The sequence below is a fragment of the Schistocerca nitens genome, chromosome 6, assembly GCF_023898315.1.
Source record: "Schistocerca nitens isolate TAMUIC-IGC-003100 chromosome 6, iqSchNite1.1, whole genome shotgun sequence".
NCBI lineage: Eukaryota > Metazoa > Arthropoda > Insecta > Orthoptera > Acrididae > Schistocerca > Schistocerca nitens.
The window spans coordinates 582,136,563-582,158,978 of NC_064619.1; the positions used below are offsets into that span (position 1 = coordinate 582,136,563).

General features: G+C 39.4%; 2 protein-coding genes across 2 annotated transcripts; both read left to right on the plus strand.

The window, feature by feature from the left end:
- The first annotated feature begins 13,224 nt into the window (after positions 1-13,224).
- Positions 13,225-14,394, plus strand: LOC126263497 (LWamide neuropeptides-like). The gene has a single exon (XM_049960590.1). The coding sequence runs from the start codon at positions 13,225-13,227 to the stop codon at positions 14,392-14,394; it is 1,170 nt and encodes a 389-aa protein (XP_049816547.1).
- A 2,734-nt stretch (positions 14,395-17,128) lies between these two features.
- Positions 17,129-18,451, plus strand: LOC126263498 (LWamide neuropeptides-like). The gene has a single exon (XM_049960591.1). It carries the CDS (start codon positions 17,129-17,131, stop codon positions 18,449-18,451), a length of 1,323 nt encoding a protein of 440 aa, XP_049816548.1.
- The last annotated feature ends 3,965 nt before the right edge of the window (positions 18,452-22,416 follow it).

Sequence of the window (22,416 nt, forward strand, 5' to 3'; positions counted from 1 at the left end):
CTGTAGCATCAAGGGTTCACTAAATATGCTTCAAAAGCAAATATGGGAAAAACGCATATATGGGAAAAACGCATATATGGGAAAAACGCATATATGGGAAAAACGCATATATGGGAATAACGCATATATGGGAAAAACGCATATATGGGAAAAACGCACATATGGGAAAAACGCACATATGGGAAAAACGCACACATGGGAAAAACGCACATATGGGAAAAACGCACATATGGGAAAAACGCACATATGGGAAAAACGCATATATGGGAAAAACGCACATATGTGAAAAACGCAAATATGGGAAAAACGCAAATATGGGAAAAACGCAAATATGGGAAAAACGCATATATGGGAAAGACGCATATATGGGAAAAACGCAAAAATGGGAAAAACGCAAATATGGGAAAAACGCAAATATGGAAAAACGCAAATATGGGAAAAACGCAAATATGGGAAAAACGCAAATATGGGAAAAACGCAAATATGGGAAAAACGCAAATATGGGAAAAACGCAAATATGGGAAAAACGCAAATATGGCAAAAACGCAAATATGGCAAAAACGCAAATATGGCAAAAACGCAAATGTAGGGAAAGGGAAATTTGTGGCACAAATTGACTTTAGGAAAGAATCAGTTGGTATGACAGTCTGTAGCATCAAGGATTCACTAAATATGCTTCAAAAGCAAATATGCTTCAAAAGCAAATATGCTTCAAAAGCAAATATGGGAAAAACGCAAATATGGCAAAAACGCAAATATGGCAAAAACGCAAATATGGCAAAAACGCAAATGTAGGGAAAGGGAAATTTGTGGCACAAATTGACTTTAGGAAAGAATCAGTTGGTATGACAGTCTGTAGCATCAAGGATTCACTAAATATGCTTCAAAAGCAAATATGCTTCAAAAGCAAATATGCTTCAAAAGCAAATATGCTTCAAAAGCAAATATGGGAAAAACGCAAATATGGGAAAAACGCAAATATGGGAAAAACGCAAATATGGGAAAAACGCAAATATGGGAAAAACGCAAATATGGGAAAAACGCAAATATGGCAAAAACGCAAATATGGCAAAAACGCAAATATGGCAAAAACGGAAATATGGCAAAAACGCAAATATGGCAAAAACGGAAATATGGCAAAAACGCAAATGTGACAAAAACGCAAATGTGGGAAAAACGCAAATGTGGGAAAAACGCAAATGTGGGAAAAACGCAAATGTGGGAAAAACGCAAATGTGGGAAAAACGCAAATGTGGGAAAAACGCAAATGTGGGAAAAACGCAAATGTGGGAAAACCGCAAATGTGGGAAAAACGCAAATGTGGGAAAAACGCAAATGTGGGAAAAACGCAAATATGGGAAAAACGCAAATGTGGGAAAAACGCATATATGGGAAAAACGCAGATATGGAAAAAACGCATATATGGGAAAAACGCATATATGGGAAAAACGCAAATATGGGTAAAACGCAAATATGGTAAAAACGCAAATATGGTAAAAACGCAAATATGGGAAAAACGCAAATATGGGAAAAACGCAAATATGGGAAAAACGCAAATATGGGAAAAACGCAAATATGGGAAAACCGCAAATATGGGGAAAACGCAAATATGGGAAAAACGCAAATATGGGAAAAACGCAAATATGGGAAAAACGCAAATATGGGAAAAACGCAAATGTAGCGAAAGGGAAATTTGTGGCACAAATTGACTAGAGGAAAGAATCAGTTGGTATGACATAGTCTGTAGCATCAAGCGTTCACTAAATATGCTTCAAAAGCAAATATGGGAAAAACGCAAATATGGGAAAAACGCAAATATGGGAAAAACGCATATACGGCAAAAACGCATATACGGAAAAACGCATATACGGCAAAAACGCATATACGGCAAAAACGCATAAACGGCAAAAACGCAAATACGGCAAAAACGCAAATATGGCAAAAACGCAAATACGGGAGAAACGCAAATACTGGAGAAACGCAAATGCGGGAGAAACGCAAACACGGGAGAAACGCAAATACGGGAAAAACGCAAATACGGGAAAAACGCAAATACGGGAAAAACGCAAATACGGGAAAAACGCAAATACGGGAAAAACGCAAGTACGGGAAAAACGCAAATACGGGAAAAACGCAAATACGGGAAAAACGCAAATATGGCAAAAACGCAAATATGGGAAAAACGCAAATATGGGAAAAACGCAAATATGGGAAAAGCGCAAATATGGGAAAAACGCAAATATGGGAAAAACGCAAATATGGGAAAAACGCAAATATGGGAAAAACGCAAATATGGGAAAAACGCAAATATGGGAAAAACGCAAATATGGGAAAAACGCAAATATGGGAAAAACGCAAATATGGGAAAAACGCAAATATGGCAAAAACGCAAATATGGAAAAAACGCAAATATGGCAAAAACGCAAATATGGCAAAAACGCAAATGTAGGGAAAGGGAAATTTGTGGCACAAATTGACTTTAGGAAAGAATCAGTTGGTATGACAGGCTGTAGCATCAAGGATTCACTAAATGTGCTTCAAAAGCAAATATGGGAAAAACGCAAATATGGGAAAAACGCAAATATGGGAAAAACGCAAATATGGGAAAAACGCAAATATGGGAAAAACGCAAATATGGGAAAAACGCAAATATGGGAAAAACGCAAATATGGGAAAAACGCAAATATGGGAAAAACGCAAATATGGGAAAAACGCAAATATGGGAAAAACGCAAATATGGCAAAAACGCAAATATGGAAAAAACGCAAATATGGCAAAAACGCAAATATGGCAAAAACGCAAATGTAGGGAAAGGGAAATTTGTGGCACAAATTGACTTTAGGAAAGAATCAGTTGGTATGACAGTCTGTAGCATCAAGGATTCACTAAATGTGCTTCAAAAGCAAATATGGGAAAAACGCAAATATGGGAAAAACGCAAATATGGGAAAAACGCATATATGGGAAAAACGCATATATGGGAAAAACGCATATATGGGAAAAACGCATATAGGGGAAAAACGCATATATGGGAAAAACGCATATATGGGAAAAACGCATATATGGGAAAAACGCATATATGGGAAAAACGCATATATGGGAAAAACGCATATATGGGAAAAACGCACATATGGGAAAAACGCACATATGGGAAAAACGCACATATGGGAAAAACGCACATATGTGAAAAACGCACATATGTGAAAAACGCAAATATGGGAAAAACGCATATATGGGAAAGACGCATATATGGGAAAAACGCAAAAATGGGAAAAACGCAAATATGGGAAAAACGCAAATATGGAAAAACGCAAATATGGGAAAAACGCAAATATGGGAAAAACGCAAATATGGGAAAAACGCAAATATGGGAAAAACGCAAATATGGGAAAAACGCAAATATGGCAAAAACGCAAATATGGCAAAAACGCAAATATGGCAAAAACGCAAATGTAGGGAAAGGGAAATTTGTGGCACAAATTGACTTTAGGAAAGAATCAGTTGGTATGACAGTCTGTAGCATCAAGGATTCACTAAATATGCTTCAAAAGCAAATATGCTTCAAAAGCAAATATGCTTCAAAAGCAAATATGCTTCAAAAGCAAATATGGGAAAAACGCAAATATGGGAAAAACGCAAATATGGGAAAAACGCAAATATGGGAAAAACGCAAATATGGGAAAAACGCAAATATGGGAAAAACGCAAATATGGCAAAAACGCAAATATGGCAAAAACGGAAATATGGCAAAAACGCAAATATGGCAAAAACGGAAATATGGCAAAAACGCAAATGTGACAAAAACGCAAATGTGGGAAAAACGCAAATGTGGGAAAAACGCAAATGTGGGAAAAACGCAAATGTGGGAAAAACGCAAATGTGGGAAAAACGCAAATGTGGGAAAAACGCAAATGTGGGAAAAACGCAAATGTGGGAAAAACGCAAATGTGGGAAAACCGCAAATGTGGGAAAAACGCAAATGTGGGAAAAACGCAAATGTGGGAAAAACGCAAATATGGGAAAAACGCAAATGTGGGAAAAACGCATATATGGGAAAAACGCAGATATGGAAAAAACGCATATATGGGAAAAACGCATATATGGGAAAAACGCAAATATGGGTAAAACGCAAATATGGTAAAAACGCAAATATGGTAAAAACGCAAATATGGGAAAAACGCAAATATGGGAAAAACGCAAATATGGGAAAAACGCAAATATGGGAAAAACGCAAATATGGGAAAACCGCAAATATGGGGAAAACGCAAATATGGGAAAAACGCAAATATGGGAAAAACGCAAATATGGGAAAAACGCAAATATGGGAAAAACGCAAATGTAGCGAAAGGGAAATTTGTGGCACAAATTGACTAGAGGAAAGAATCAGTTGGTATGACATAGTCTGTAGCATCAAGCGTTCACTAAATATGCTTCAAAAGCAAATATGGGAAAAACGCAAATATGGGAAAAACGCAAATATGGGAAAAACGCATATACGGCAAAAACGCATATACGGCAAAAACGCATATACGGCAAAAACGCATATACGGCAAAAACGCATAAACGGCAAAAACGCAAATACGGCAAAAACGCAAATATGGCAAAAACGCAAATACGGGAGAAACGCAAATACTGGAGAAACGCAAATGCGGGAGAAACGCAAACACGGGAGAAACGCAAATACGGGAAAAACGCAAATACGGGAAAAACGCAAATACGGGAAAAACGCAAATACGGGAAAAACGCAAGTTTGGGAGAAACGCAAATACGGGAAAAACGCAAGTACGGGAAAAACGCAAATACGGGAAAAACGCAAATACGGGAAAAACGCAAATATGGCAAAAACGCAAATATGGGAAAAACGCAAATATGGGAAAAACGCAAATATGGGAAAAGCGCAAATATGGGAAAAACGCAAATATGGGAAAAACGCAAATATGGGAAAAACGCAAATATGGGAAAAACGCAAATATGGGAAAAACGCAAATATGGGAAAAACGCAAATATGGGAAAAACGCAAATATGGGAAAAACGCAAATATGGGAAAAACGCAAATATGGCAAAAACGCAAATATGGCAAAAACGCAAATATGGAAAAAACGCAAATATGGCAAAAACGCAAATATGGCAAAAACGCAAATGTAGGGAAAGGGAATTTTGTGGCACAAATTGACTTTAGGAAAGAATCAGTTGGTATGACAGGCTGTAGCATCAAGGATTCACTAAATGTGCTTCAAAAGCAAATATGGGAAAAACGCAAATATGGGAAAAACGCAAATATGGGAAAAACGCAAATATGGGAAAAACGCAAATATGGGAAAAACGCAAATATGGGAAAAACGCAAATATGGGAAAAACGCAAATATGGGAAAAACGCAAATATGGGAAAAACGCAAATATGGGAAAAACGCAAATATGGGAAAAACGCAAATATGGCAAAAACGCAAATATGGAAAAAACGCAAATATGGCAAAAACGCAAATATGGCAAAAACGCAAATGTAGGGAAAGGGAAATTTGTGGCACAAATTGACTTTAGGAAAGAATCAGTTGGTATGACAGTCTGTAGCATCAAGGATTCACTAAATGTGCTTCAAAAGCAAATATGGGAAAAACGCAAATATGGGAAAAACGCAAATATGGGAAAAACGCATATATGGGAAAAACGCATATATGGGAAAAACGCATATAGGGGAAAAACGCATATATGGGAAAAACGCATATATGGGAAAAACGCATATATGGGAAAAACGCATATATGGGAAAAACGCATATATGGGAAAAACGCATATATGGGAAAAACGCACATATGGGAAAAACGCACATATGGGAAAAACGCACATATGGGAAAAACGCACATATGTGAAAAACGCACATATGTGAAAAACGCAAATATGGGAAAAACGCATATATGGGAAAGACGCATATATGGGAAAAACGCAAAAATGGGAAAAACGCAAATATGGGAAAAACGCAAATATGGAAAAACGCAAATATGGGAAAAACGCAAATATGGGAAAAACGCAAATATGGGAAAAACGCAAATATGGGAAAAACGCAAATATGGGAAAAACGCAAATATGGCAAAAACGCAAATATGGCAAAAACGCAAATATGGCAAAAACGCAAATGTAGGGAAAGGGAAATTTGTGGCACAAATTGACTTTAGGAAAGAATCAGTTGGTATGACAGTCTGTAGCATCAAGGATTCACTAAATATGCTTCAAAAGCAAATGTGCTTCAAAAGCAAATATGCTTCAAAAGCAAATATGGGAAAAACGCAAATATTGAAAAAACGCAAATATGGGAAAAACGCAAATATGGGAAAAACGCAAATATGGGAAAAACGCAAATATGGGAAAAACGCAAATATGGGAAAAACGCAAATATGGCAAAAACGCAAATATGGTAAAACGCAAATATGGCAAAAACGCAAATATGGCAAAAACGGAAATATGGCAAAAACGCAAATGTGGCAAAAACGCAAATGTGGGAAAAACGCAAATGTGGGAAAAACGCAAATGTGGGAAAAACGCAAATGTGGGAAAAACGCAAATGTGTGAAAACCGCAAATGTGGGAAAAACGCAAATGTGGGAAAAACGCAAATGTGGGAAAAACGCAAATATGGGAAAACGCAAATGTGGGAAAAACGCATATATGGGAAAAACGCAGATATGGAAAAAACGCATATATGGGAAAAACGCATATATGGGAAAAACGCAAATATGGGTAAAACGCAAATATGGTAAAAACGCAAATATGGGAAAAACGCAAATATGGGAAAAACGCAAATATGGGAAAAACGCAAATATGGGAAAACCGCAAATATGGGGAAAACGCAAATATGGGAAAAACGCAAATATGGGAAAAACGCAAATATGGGAAAAACGCAAATGTAGCGAAAGGGAAATTTGTGGCACAAATTGACTAGAGGAAAGAATCAGTTGGTATGACATAGTCTGTAGCATCAAGCGTTCACTAAATATGCTTCAAAAGCAAATATGGGAAAAACGCAAATATGGGAAAAACGCAAATATGGGAAAAACGCAAATATGGGAAAAACGCAAATATGGGAAAAACGCATATACGGCAAAAACGCATATACGGCAAAAACGCATATACGGCAAAAACGCAAATACGGCAAAAACAAAAATATGGCAAAAACGCAAATACGGGAGAAACGCAAATACTGGAGAAACGCAAATACGGGAGAAACGCAAACACGGGAGAAACGCAAATACGGGAAAAACGCAAATACGGGAAAAACGCAAGTTTGGGAGAAACGCACATACGGGAAAAACGCAAGTACGGGAAAAACGCAAATACGGGAAAAACGCAAATACGGGAAAAACGCAAATATGGCAAAAACGCAAATATGGGAAAAACGCAAATATGGGAAAAACGCAAATATGGGAAAAACGCAAATATGGGAAAAACGCAAATATGGGAAAAGCGCAAATATGGGAAAAACGCAAATATGGGAAAAACGCAAATATGGGAAAAACGCAAATATGGGAAAAACGCAAATATGGGAAAAACGCAAATATGGGAAAAACGCAAATATGGGAAAAACGCAAATATGGCAAAAACGCAAATATGGGAAAAACGCAAATATGGCAAAAACGCAAATATGGAAAAAACGCAAATATGGCAAAAACGCAAATATGGCAAAAACGCAAATGTAGGGAAAGGGAAATTTGTGGCACAAATTGACTTTAGGAAAGAATCAGTTGGTATGACAGTCTGTAGCATCAAGGATTCACTAAATGTGCTTCAAAAGCAAATATGGGAAAAACGCAAATATGGGAAAAACGCAAATATGGGAAAAACGCAAATATGGGAAAAACGCAAATATGGGAAAAACGCAAATATGGGAAAAACGCAAATATCGGAAGAACGCAAATATGGGAAGAACGCAAATATGGCAAAAACGGAAATATGGCAAAAACGGAAATATGGCAAAAACGCAAATGTGGCAAAAACGCAAATGTGGCAAAAACGCAAATGTGGCAAAAACGCAAATGTGGCAAAAACGCAAATGTGGCAAAAACGCAAATGTGGCAAAAACGTAAATGTGGCAAAAACGCAAATGTGGGAAAAACGCAAATGTGGGAAAAACGCAAATGTGGGAAAAACGCAAATGTGGGAAAAACGCAAATGTGGGAAAAACGCAAATATGGGAAAAACGCAAATATGGTAAAAACGCAAATATGGTAAAAACGCAAATATAGGAAAAACGCAAATATGGGAAAAACGCAAATATGGGAAAAATGCAAATATGGGAAAAACGCTGATATGGGAAAAACGCAAATATGGGGAAAACGCAAATATGGGAAAAACGCAAATATGGGAAAAACGCAAATATGGGAAAAACGCAAATGTAGCGAAATGGAAATTTGTGGCACAAATTGACTAGAGGAAAGAATCAGTTGGTATGACATAGTCTGTAGCATCAAGGGTTCACTAAATATGCTTCAAAAGCAAATATGGGAAAAACGCAAATATGGGAAAAACGCATATACGGGAAAAACGCATATACGGCAAAAACGCATATACGGCAAAAACGCATATACGGCAGAAACGCAAATACGGCAGAAACGCAAATACGGCAGAAACGCAAATACGGGAGAAACGCAAATACGGGAGAAACGCAAATACTGGAGAAACGCAAATACGGGAGAAACGCAAATACGGGAGAAACGCAAACACGGGAAAAACGCAAGTACGGGAAAAACGCAAGTACGGGAAAAACGCAAGTACGCGGAAAAACGCAAGTACGGGAAAAACGCAAATACGGGAAAAACGCAAATACGGGAAAAACGCAAATAGGGGAAAAACGCAAATATGGGAAAAACGCAAATATTCGAAAAACGCAAATATGGGAAAAACGCAAATATGGGAAAAACGCAAATATGGGAAAAACGCAAATATGGGAAAAACGCAAATATGGGGAAAACGCAAAAATGGGAAAACGCAAAAATGGGAAAAACGCAAATATGGGAAAAACGCAAATATGGGAAAAACGCAAATATGGGAAAAACGCAAATATGGGAAAAACGCAAATATGGGAAAAACGCAAATATGGGAAAAACGCAAATATGGGAAAAACGCAAATATGGGAAAAACGCAAATATGGGAAAAACGCAAATATGGGAAAAACGCAAATGTAGCGAAAGGGAAATTTGTGGCACAAATTGACTAGAGGAGAGAATCAGTTGGTATGACATAGTCTGTAGCATCAAGGGTTCACTAAATATGCTTCAAAAGCAAATATGGGAAAAACGCATATATGGGAAAAACGCATATATGGGAAAAACGCATATATGGGAAAAACGCATATATGGGAAAAACGCATATAACGGAAAAACGCATATATGGGAAAAACGCATATATGGGAAAAACGCACATATGGGAAAAACGCACATATGGGAAAAACGCACATATGGGAAAAACGCACATATGGGAAAAACGCACATATGTGAAAAACGCACATATGGGAAAAACGCACATATGTGAAAAACGCAAATATGGGAAAAACGCAAATATGGGAAAAACGCAAATATGGGAAAAACGCATATATGGGAAAGACGCAAAAATGGGAAAAACGCAAATATGGGAAAAACGCAAATATGGGAAAAACGCAAATATGGGAAAAACGCAAATATGGGAAAAACGCAAATATGGGAAAAACGCAAATATGGCAAAAACGCAAATATGGCAAAAACGCAAATATGGCAAAAACGCAAATATGGCAAAAACGCAAATGTAGGGAAAGGGAAATTTGTGGCACAAATTGACTTTAGGAAAGAATCAGTTGGTAAGACAGTCTGTAGCATCAAGGATTCACTAAATATGCTTCAAAAGCAAATATGCTTCAAAAGCAAATATGCTTCAAAAGCAAATATGGGAAAAACGCAAACATGGGAAAAACGCAAATGTGGGAAAAACGCAAATATGGGAAAAACGCAAATATGGGAAAAACGCAAATATGGGAAAAACGCAAATATGGCAAAAACGCAAATATGGCAAAAACGCAAATATGGCAAAAACGCAAATATGGCAAAAACGCAAATATGGCAAAAACGGAAATATGGCAAAAACGCAAATGTGGCAAAAACGCAAATGTGGGAAAAACGCAAATGTGGGAAAAACGCAAATGTGGGAAAAACGCAAATGTGGGAAAAACGCAAATGTGGGAAAAACGTAAATGTGGGAAAAACGCAAATGTGGGAAAAACGCAAATGTGTGAAAACCGCAAATGTGGGAAAAACGCAAATGTGGGAAAAACGCAAATGTGGGAAAAACGCAAATGTAGGAAAAACGCAAATATGGGAAAAACGCATATATGGGAAAAACGCAGATATGGAAAAAACGCAGATATGGAAAAAACGCATATATGGGAAAAACGCATATATGGGAAAAACGCAAATATGGGTAAAACGCAAATATGGTAAAAACGCAAATATGGGAAAAACGCAAATATGGGAAAAACGCAAATATGGGAAAAACGCAAATATGGGAAAAACGCAAATATGGGAAAAACGCAAATATGGGAAAACCGCAAATATGGGGAAAACGCAAATATGGGAAAAACGCAAATATGGGAAAAACGCAAATATGGGAAAAACGCAAATGTAGCGAAAGGGAAATTTGTGGCACAAATTGACTAGAGGAAAGAATCAGTTGGTATGACATAGTCTGTAGCATCAAGCGTTCACTAAATATGCTTCAAAAGCAAATATGGGAAAAACGCAAATATGGGAAAAACGCAAATATGGGAAAAACGCATATACGGCAAAAACGCATATACGGCAAAAACGCAAATACGGCAAAAACGCAAATATGGCAAAAACGCAAATACGGGAGAAACGCAAATACTGGAGAAACGCAAATACGGGAGAAACGCAAACACGGGAGAAACGCAAATACGGGAAAAACGCAAATACGGGAAAAACGCAAATACGGGAAAAACGCAAATACGGGAAAAACGCAAGTTTGGGAGAAACGCAAATACGGGAAAAACGCAAGTACGGGAAAAACGCAAATACGGGAAAAACGCAAATACGGGAAAAACGCAAATATGGCAAAAACGCAAATATGGGAAAAACGCAAATATGGGAAAAACGCAAATATGGGAAAAACGCAAATATGGGAAAAGCGCAAATATGGGAAAAACGCAAATATGGGAAAAGCGCAAATATGGGAAAAACGCAAATATGGGAAAAACGCAAATATGGGAAAAACGCAAATATGGGAAAAACGCAAATATGGGGAAAACGCAGATATGGGGAAAACGCAAATATGGGAAAAACGCAATTATGGGAAAAACGCAAATATGGGAAAAACGCAAATATGGGAAAAACGCAATTATGGGAAAAACGCAATTATGGGAAAAACGCAAATATGGGAAAAACGCAAATATGGGAAAAACGCAAATATGGGAAAAACGCAAATATGGGAAAAACGCAAATATGGGAAAAACGCAAATATGGGAAAAACGCAAATATGGGAAAAACGCAAATATGGGAAAAACGCAAATGTAGCGAAAGGGAAATTTGTGGCACAAATTGACTAGAGGAGAGAATCAGTTGGTATGACATAGTCTGTAGCATCAAGGGTTCACTAAATATGCTTCAAAAGCAAATATGGGAAAAACGCATATATGGGAAAAACGCATATACGGGAAAAACGCATATATGGGAAAAACGCATATATGGGAAAAACGCATATATGGGAAAAACGCATATATGGGAAAAACGCATATATGGGGAAAACGCATATATGGGGAAAACGCATATATGGGGAAAACGCATATATGGGGAAAACGCATATATGGGGAAAACGCATATATGGGAAAAACACATATATGGGAAAAATGCACATATGGGAAAAACGCACATATGGGAAAAACGCACATATGGGAAAAACGCAAATATGGGAAAAACGCAAATATGGGAAAAACGCAAATCTGGGAAAAACGCAAATATGGGAAAAACGCAAATATGGGAAAAACGCAAATATGGGAAAAACGCAAATATGGGAAAAACGCAAATATGGGAAAAACGCAAATATGGGAAAAACGCAAATAGGGGAAAAACGCAAATATGGGAAAAACACAAATATGGGAAAAACGCAAATATGGGAAAAACGCAAATATGGGAAAAACGCAAATATGGGAAAAACGCAAAAATGGGAAAAACGCAAATATGGGAAAAATGCAAATATGGGAAAAACGCAAATATGGGAAAAACGCAAATATGGGAAAAACGCAAATATGGGAAAAACGCAAATATGGGAAAAACGCAAATATGGGAAAAACGCAAATATGCGAAAAACGCAAATATGCGAAAAACGCAAATATGGGAAAAACGCAAATATGGGAAAAACGCAAATATGGGAAAAACGCAAATATGGGAAAAACGCAAATGTAGCGAAAGGGAAATTTGTGGCACAAATTAACTAGAGAAAGAATCAGTTGGTATGACATAGTCTGTAGCATCAAGGGTTCACTAAATATGCTTCAAAAGCAAATATGGGAAAAACGCATATATGGGAAAAACGCACATATGGGAAAAACGCACATATGGGAAAAGCGCACATATGGGAAAAGCACACATATGGGAAAAGCGCACATATGGGAATAGCGCACATATGGGAATAGCGCACATATGGGAAAAGCGCACATATGGGAAAAGCGCACATATGGGAAAAGCGCACATATGGGAAAAGCGCACATATGGGAAAAGCGCACATATGGGAAAAGCGTACATATGGGAAAAGCGTACATATGGGAAAAGCGCACATATGGGAAAAGCGCACGTATTGGAAAAGCGCACGTATGGGAAAAGCGCACGTATGGGAAAAGCGCACGTATGGGAAAGGCGCACGTATGGGAAAGGCGCACGTATGGGAAAAGCGCACGTGTGGGAAAAGCGCACGTGTGGGAAAAGCGCAAATGTGGGATAAGCACAAATGTGGGAAAAACGCAAATGTGGGAAAAACGCAAATGTGGGAAAAACGCAAATGTGGGAAAAACGCATGTGGGAAAAACGCATGTGGGAAAAACGCATATAGGGGAAAAACGCATATAGGGGAAAAACGCATATAGGGGAAAAACGCATATAGGGGTAAAACGCATATAGGGGTAAAACGCATATAGGGGAAAAGCGCATATAGGGGAAAAGCGCATATAGGGGAAAAGCGCATATAGGGGAAAAACGCAAATATGGGAAAAGCGCAAATATGGGAAAAGCGCAAATATGGGAAAAGCGCACACATGGGAAAAGCGCACACATGGGAAAAGCGCACACATGGGAAAAGCGCACACATGGGAAAAGCGCACACATGGGAAAAGCGCACACATGGGAAAAGCGCACATATGGGAAAAGCGCACACATGGGAAAAGCGCACACATGGGAAAAGCGCACACATGGGAAAAGCGCACACATGGGAAAAGCGCACATATGGGAAAAGCGCACATATGGGAAAAGCGCACATATGGGAAAAGCGCACATATGGGAAAAGCGCACATATGGGAAAAGCGCACATATGGGAAAAGCGCACATGTGGGAAAAGCGCACATATGGGAAAAGCGCACATACGGGAAAAGCGCACATACGGGACAAGCGCACATACGGGACAAGCGCACATACGAGACAAGCGCAGATACGGGACAAACGCACATACGGGACAAGCGCACATACACGAAAAGCGCACATACGGGAAAAGCGCACATACGGGAAAAGCGCACATACGGGAAAAGCGCACATACGGGAAAAGCGCACATACGGGAAAAGCGCACATACGGGAAAAGCGCACATACGGGAAAAGCGCACATACGGGAAAAGCGCACATACGGGAAAAACGCACATATGGGAAAAACGCACATATGGGAAAAACGCACATATGGGAAAACGCACATATGGGAAAAACGCAAATATGGGAAAAAACGCAGATATGGGAAAAAACGCAAATATGGGGAAAAACGCAAATATGGGGAAAACGCAAATATGGGGAAAACGCAAATATGGGGAAAACGCAAATATGGGGAAAAACGCAAATATGGGGAAAAACGCAAATATGGGGAAAAACGCAAATATGGGGAAAAACGCAAATATGGGGAAAAACGCAAATATGGGGAAAAACGCAAATAAGGGGAAAAACGCAAATATGGGGAAAAACGCAAATATGGGGAGAACGCAAATATGGGGAAAAACGCAAATATGGGGAAAAATGTAAATATGGGGAAAAACGCAAATATGGGGAAAAACGCAAATATGGGGAAAAACGCAAATATGGGCAAAAACGCAAATATGGGAAAGACACAAATATGGGAAAAACGCAAATATGGGAAAAACGCAAATGTATCGAAAGGGAAATTTGTGGCACAAATTGACTAGAGGAAATAATCAGTTGGTATGACGTAGTCTGTAGCATCAAGGGTTCACTAAATATGCTTCAAAAGCAAATATGGGAAAAACGCATATATGGGAGAAACGCATATATGGGAGAAACGCATATATGGGAGAAACGCATATATGGGAGAAACGCATATATGGGAGAAACGCATATATGGGAGAAACGCATATATAGGAGAAACGCATATATGGGAAAAACGCATATGTGGGAAAAACGCATATGTGGGAAAAACGCATATGTGGGAAAAACGCATATGTGGGAAAAAGGCATATGTGGGGAAAAACGCATATGTGGGGAAAAACGCATATGTGGGGAAAAACGCATATGTGGGGAAAAACGCATATGTGGGAAAAACGCATATGCGGGAAAAACGCATATATGGGAAAAACGCATATATGGGAAAAACGCATATATGGGAAAAACGCATATATGTGAAAAACGCAAATATGGGAAAAACGCATATATGGGAAAAACGCAAATATGGGAAAAACGCAAATATGGGAAAAACTCAAAAATGGGAAAAACTCAAATATGGGAAAAACGCAAATATGGGAAAAACGCAAATATGGGAAAAACGCAAATATGGGAAAAACGCAAATATGGGAAAAATGCAGATGTAGCGAAAGGGAAATTTGTGCCACAAATTGACTAGAGGAAAGAATCAGTTGGTATGACAGTCTGTAGCATCAAGGGTTCACTAAATATGTTTCAAATGCAAATATGGGAAAAACGCATATATGGGAAAAACGCATATATGGGTAAAACGCGTATATGGGAAAAACGCGTATATGGGGAAAACGCGTACATGGGAAAAACGCGTACATGGGAAAAACGCGTATATGGGAAAAACGCGTATATGGGAAAAACGCGTATATGGGAAAAAGGCGTATATGGGAAAAACGCATATATGGGAAAAACGCATATATGGGAAAAACGCAAATGTGGGAAAAACGCAAATGTGGGAAAAACGCAAATGTTGGAAAGACGCAAATGTGGGAAAGACGCAAATGTGGGAAAGACGCAAATGTGGGAAAGACGCAAATGTGGGAAAGACGCAAATGTGGGGAAGACGCAAATGTGGGAAAGACGCAAATGTGGGAAAGACGCAAATGTGGGAAAGACGCAAATGTGGGAAAGACGCAAATGTGGGAAAGACGCAAATGTGGGAAAGACGCAAATGTGGGAAAGACGCAAATGTGGGAAAGACGCAAATGTGGGAAAGACGCAAATGTGGGAAAGACGCAAATGTGGGAAAGACGCAAATGTTGGAAAGACGCAAATGTGGGAAAGACGCAAATGTGGGATAGACGCAAATGTGGGAAAGACGCAAATGTGGGAAAGACGCAAATGTGGGAAAGACGCAAATGTGGGAAAGACGCAAATGTGGGAAAGACGCAAATATGGGAAAGACGCAAATATGGGAAAGACGCAAATAAGGGAAAGACGCAAATATGGGAAAGACGCAAATATGGGAAAGACGCAAATATGGGAAAGACGCAAATATGGGAAAGACGCAAATATGAAGAAGACGCAAATATGAGAAAAACGCAAATATGGGAAAGACGCAAATATGGGAAAAACGCAAAAATGGGAAAAACGCAAATATGGGAAAAACGCAAATATGGGAAAAACGCAAATATGGGAAAAACGCAAATTTGGGAAAAACGCAAATATGGGAAACACGCAAATTTGGGAAAAACGCAAATATGGGAAAAACGCAAATATGGGAAAAACGCAAATGTAGCGAAAGGGAAATTTGTGGCACAAATTAACTAGAGAAAGAATCAGTTGGTATGACATAGTCTGTAGCATCAAGGGTTCACTAAATATGCTTCAAAAGCAAATATGGGAAAAACGCACTTATGGGAAAAACGCACATATGGGAAAAACGCACATATGGGAAAAGCGCACTTATGGGAAAAGCGCACATATGGGAAAAGCGCACATATGGGAAAAGCGCACATATGGGAAAAGCGCACATATGGGAAAAGCGCACATATGGGAAAAGCGCACATATGGGAATAGCGCACATATGGGAAAAGCGCACATATGGGAAAAGCGCACATATGGGAAAAGCGCACATATGGGAAAAGCGCACATATGGGAAGAGCGCACATATGGGAAGAGCGCACATATGGGAAAAGCGCACATATGGGAAAAGCGCACATATGGGAAAAGCGCACGTATGGGAATAGCGCACGTATGGGAAAAGCGCACGTATGGGAAAAGCGCACGTATGGGAAAAGCGCACGTATGGGAAAGGCGCACGTGTGGGAAAGGCGCACGTGTGGGAAAAGCGCACGTGTGGGAAAAGCGCACGTGTGGGAAAAGCGCACGTGTGGGAAAAGCGCAAATGTGGGAAAAACGCAAATGTGGGAAAAACGCAAATGTGGGAAAAACGCAAATGTGGGAAAAACGCATATGTGGGAAAAACGCATATGTGGGAAAAACGCATATGTGGGAAAAACGCATATGTGGGAAAAACGCATATGTGGGAAAAACGCATATGTGGGAAAAACGCATATGTGGGAAAAACGCATATGTGGGAAAAACGCATATAGGGGAAAAACGCATATAGGGGAAAAACGCATATAGGGGTAAAACGCATATAGGGGTAAAACGCATATAGGGGAAAAGCGCATATAGGGGAAAAGCACATTAGGGGAAAAACACATATAGGGGAAAAACGCAAATATGGGAAAAGCGCAAATATGGGAAAAGCGCAAATATGGGAAAAGCGCAAATATGGGAAAAGCGCAAATATGGGAAAAGCGCAAATATGGGAAAAGCGCAAATATGGGAAAAGCGCAAATATGGGAAAAGCGCAAATATGGGAAAAGCGCAAATATGGGAAAAGCGCAAATATGGGAAAAGCGCAAATATGGGAAAAGCGCACACATGGGAAAAGCGCACACATGGGAAAAGCGCACACATGGGAAAAGCGCACACATGGGAAAAGCGCACACATGGGAAAAGCGCACACATGGGTAAAGCGCACACATGGGAAAAGCGCACACATGGGAAAAGCGCACACATGGGAAAAGCGCACACATGGGAAAAGCGCACACATGGGAAAAGCGCACATATGGGAAAAGCGCACACATGGGAAAAGCGCACATATGGGAAAAGCGCACATATGGGAAAAGCGCACATATGGGAAAAGCGCACATATGGGAAAAGCGCACATATGGGAAAAGCGCACATATGGGAAAAGCGCACATATGGGAAAAGCGCACATGTGGGAAAAGCGCACATGTGGGAAAAGCGCACATATGGGAAAAGCGCACATGTGGGAAAAGCGCACATGTGGGAAAAGCGCACATGTGGGAAAAGCGCACATATGGGAAAAGCGCACATATGGGAAAAGCGCACAAATGGGAAAAGCGCACATACGGGAAAAGCGCACATACGGGAAAAGCGCACATACGGGAAAAGCGCACATACGGGAAAAGCGCACATACGGGAAAAGCGCACATACGGGAAAAGCGCACATATGGGAAAAGCGCACATATGGGAAAAGCGCACATATGGGAAAAGCGCACATATGGGAAAAGCGCACATATGGGAAAAACGCACATGTGGGAAAAACGCACATGTGGGAAAAACGCACATATGGGAAAAACGCAAATATGGGAAAAAACGCAAATATGGGGAAAAACGCAAATATGGGGAAAACGCAAATATGGGGAAAAACGCAAATATGGGGAAAAACGCAAATATGGGGAAAAACGCAAATATGGGGAAAAACGCAAATATGGGGAAAAACGCAAATATGGGGAAAAACGCAAATATGGGGAAAAACGCAAATATGGGGAAAACGCAAATATGGGGAAAAACGCAAATATGGGGAAAAACGCAAATATGGGGAAAAACGTAAATATGGGGAAAAACGCAAATATGGGGAAAAACGCAAATATGGGGAAAAACGCAAATATGGGGAAAAACGCAAATATTGGAAAGACGCAAATATGGGAAAAACGCAAATATGGGAAAAACGCAAATGTATCGAAAGGGAAATTTGTGGCACAAATTGACTAGAGGAAAGAATCAGTTGGTATGACGTAGTCTGTAGCATCAAGGGTTCACTAAATATGCTTCAAAAGCAAATATGGGAAAAACGCATACATGGGAGAAACGCATACATGGGAGAAACGCATATATGGGAGAAACGCATATATGGGAGAAACGCATATATGGGAGAAACGCATATATGGGAGAAACGCATATATAGGAGAAACGCATATATGGGAAAAACGCATATGTGGGAAAAACGCATATGTGGGAAAAACGCATATGTGGGGAAAACGCATATGTGGGGAAAACGCATATGTGGGGAAAACGCATATGTGGGGAAAAACGCATATGTGGGGAAAAACGCATATGTGGGGGAAAACGCATATGTGGGAAAAACGCATATGTGGGAAAAACGCATATATGGGAAAACGCATATATGGGAAAAACGCATATATGGGAAAAACGCATATATGGGAAAAACGCATATATGGGAAAAACGCAAATATGGGAAAAACGCAAATATGGGAAAAACGCAAATATGGGAAAAACTCAAATATGGGAAAAACGCAAATATGGGAAAAACGCAAATATGGGAAAAACGCAAATATGGGAAAAACGCAAATATGGGAAAAACGCAAATATGGGAAAAATGCAGATGTAGCGAAAGGGAAATTTGTGGCACAAATTGACTAGAGGAAAGAATCAGTTGGTATGACAGTCTGTAGCATCAAGGGATCACTAAATATGCTTCAAATGCAAATATGGGAAAAACGCATATATGGGAAAAACGCATATATGGGTAAAACGCGTATATGGGAAAAACGCGTATATGAGAAAAACGCGTACATGGGAAAAACGCGTACATGGGAAAAACGCGTATATGGGAAAAACGCGTATATGGGAAAAACGCATATATGGGAAAAACGCAAATATGGGAAAAACGCAAATATGGGAAAAACGCAAATATATGAAAAACTCAAAAATGGGAAAAACTCAAAAATGGGAAAAACTCAAAAATGGGAAAAACTCATATATGGGAAAAACGCATATGTGGGAAAAACTCATATGTGGGAAAAACGCATATGTGGGGAAAACGCATATGTGGGGAAAACGCATATGTGGGGTAAACGCATATGTGGGGAAAACGCATATGTGGGGAAAACGCATATGTGGGGAAAACGCATATGTGGGGAAAACGCATATGTGGGGAAAAACGCATATGTGGGGAAAAACGCATATATGGGAAAAACGCATATATGGGAAAAACGCATATATGGGAAAAACGCAAATATGGGAAAAACGCAAATATGGGAAAAACTCAAAAATGGGAAAAACTCAAAAATGGGAAAAACTCAAATATGGGGAAAACGCATATATGGGGAAAACGCATATATGGGGAAAACGCATATATGGGGAAAACGCATATATGGTGAAAACGCATATATGGGGAAAACGCATATATGGGGAAAACGCATATATGGGGAAAACGCATATATGGGGAAAACGCATATATGGGAAAAAACGCATATATGGGAAAAACGCAAAGGTGGGAAAAACGCAAATGTGGGAAAAACGCAAATGTGGGAAAAACGCAAATGTGGGAAAAACGCAAATGGGGGAAAAACGCAAATGGGGGAAAAACGCAAATGTGGGAAAAACGCAAATGTTGGAAAGACGCAAATGTGGGAAAGACGCAAATGTGGGAAAGACGCAAATGTGGGAAAGACGCAAATGTGGGAAAGACGCAAATTTGGGAAAGACGCAAATTTGGGAAAGACGCAAATGTGGGAAAGACGCTAATGTGGGAAAGACGCAAATGTGGGAAAGACGCAAATGTGGGAAAGACGCAAATGTGGGAAAGACGCAAATGTGGGAAAGACGCAAATGTGGGAAAGACGCAAATGTGGGAAAGACGCAAATGTGGGAAAGACGCAAATGTGGGAAAGACGCAAATGTGGGAAAGACGCAAATGTGGGAAAGACGCAAATGTGGGAAAGACGCAAATGTGGGAAAGACGCAAATGTGGGAAAGACGCAAATATGGGAAAGACGCAAATATGGGAAAGACGCAAATATGGGAAAGACGCAAATATGGGAAAGACGCAAATATGGGAAAGACGCAAATATGAGAAAGACGCAAATATGAGAAAGACGCAAATATGAGAAAAACGCAAATATGGGAAAGACGCAAATATGGGAAAAACGCAAATATGGGAAAAACGCAAATATGGGAAAATCGCAAATATGGGAAAAACGCAAATATGGGAAAAACGCAAATTTGGGAAAAACGCAAATATGGGAAACACGCAAATATGGGAAAAACGCAAATATGGGAAAAACGCAAATATGGGAAAAACGCAAATGTAGCGAAAGGGAATTTTGTGGCACAAATTGACTACAGGAAAGAATCAGTTGGTATGACATAGTCTGTAGCATCAAGGGTTCACTAAATATGCTTCAAACGCAAATATGGGAAAAACACAAATATGGGAAAAACGCAAATACGGGAAAAACGCAAATATGGGAAAAACGCAAATATGGGAAAAACGCAAATATGGGAAAAACGCAAATATGGGAAAAACGCAAATATGGGAAAAACGCAAATATGGGAAAAACGCAAATATGGGAAAAACGCAAATATGGGAAAAACGCAAATATGGGATAAACGCAAATATGGGATAAACGCAAATATGGGATAAACGCAAATATGGGAAAAACGCAAATATGGGAAAAACGCAAATATGGGAAGAACGCAAATATGGGAAAAACGCAAATATGGGAAAAACGCAAATATGGGAAAAACGCAAATATGGGAAAAACGCAAATATGGGAAAAACGCAAATGTAGCGAAAGGGAAATTTGTGGCACAAATTGACTAGAGGAAAGAATCAGTTGGTATGACAGTCTGTAGCATCAAGGGTTCACTAAATATGCTTCAAAAGCAAATATGGGAAAAACGCATATATGGGAAAAGCGCATATATGGGAAAAGCGCATATATGGGAAAAACGCATATATGGGAAAAACGCATATATGGGAAAAACGCATATATGGGAAAAACGCATATATGGGAAAAACGCATATATGGGAAAAACGCATATATGGGAAAAACGCATATATGGGAAAAACGCATATATGGGAAAAACGCATATATGTGAAAAACGCATATATGTGAAAAACGCATATATGTGAAAAACGCAAATATGTGAAAAACGCAAATATGTGAAAAACGCAAATATGTGAAAAACGCAAATATGGGAAAAACGCAAATATGGGAAAAATGCAAATATGGGAAAAACGCAAATATGGGAAAAACGCAAATATGGGAAAAACGCAAATATGGGAAAAACGCAAATATGGGAAAAACGCAAATGTGGGAAAAACGCAAATGTGGGAAAAACGCAAATGTGGGAAAAACGCAAATGTGGGAAAAACGCAAATGTGGGAAAAACGCATATGTGGGAAAAACGCATATGTGGGAAAAACGCATATGTGGGAAAAACGCATATGTGGGTAAAACGCATATGTGGGAAAACGCATATAGGGGAAAAACGCATATAGGGGTAAAACGCATATAGGGGAAAAGCGCATATAGGGGAAAAGCGCATATAGGGGAAAAGCACATATAGGGGAAAAACGCAAATATGGGAAAAGCGCAAATATGGGAAAAGCGCAAATATGGGAAAAGCGCAAATATGGGAAAAGCGCAAATATGGGAAAAGCGCACAAATGGGAAAAGCGCACACATGGGAAAAGCGCACCCATGGGAAAAGCGCACACATGGGAAAAGCGCACACATGGGAAAAGCGCACACATGGGAAAAGCGCACACATGGGAAAAGCGCACATATGGGAAAAGCGCACATATGGGATAAGCGCACATATGGGAAAAGCGCACATATGGGAAAAGCGCACATATGGGAAAAGCGCACATGTGGGAAAAGCGCACATGTGGGAAAAGCGCACATGTGGGAAAAGCGCACATATG

Excerpts from the sequence above, each read along its gene's own strand:
- LOC126263497 (XM_049960590.1), top strand. The coding sequence starts at position 13,225 with ATGGGAAAAGCGCAAATATGGGAAAAGCGCAAATATGGGAAAAGCGCA.
- LOC126263498 (XM_049960591.1), top strand. The coding sequence starts at position 17,129 with ATGGGAAAAGCGCAAATATGGGAAAAGCGCAAATATGGGAAAAGCGCA.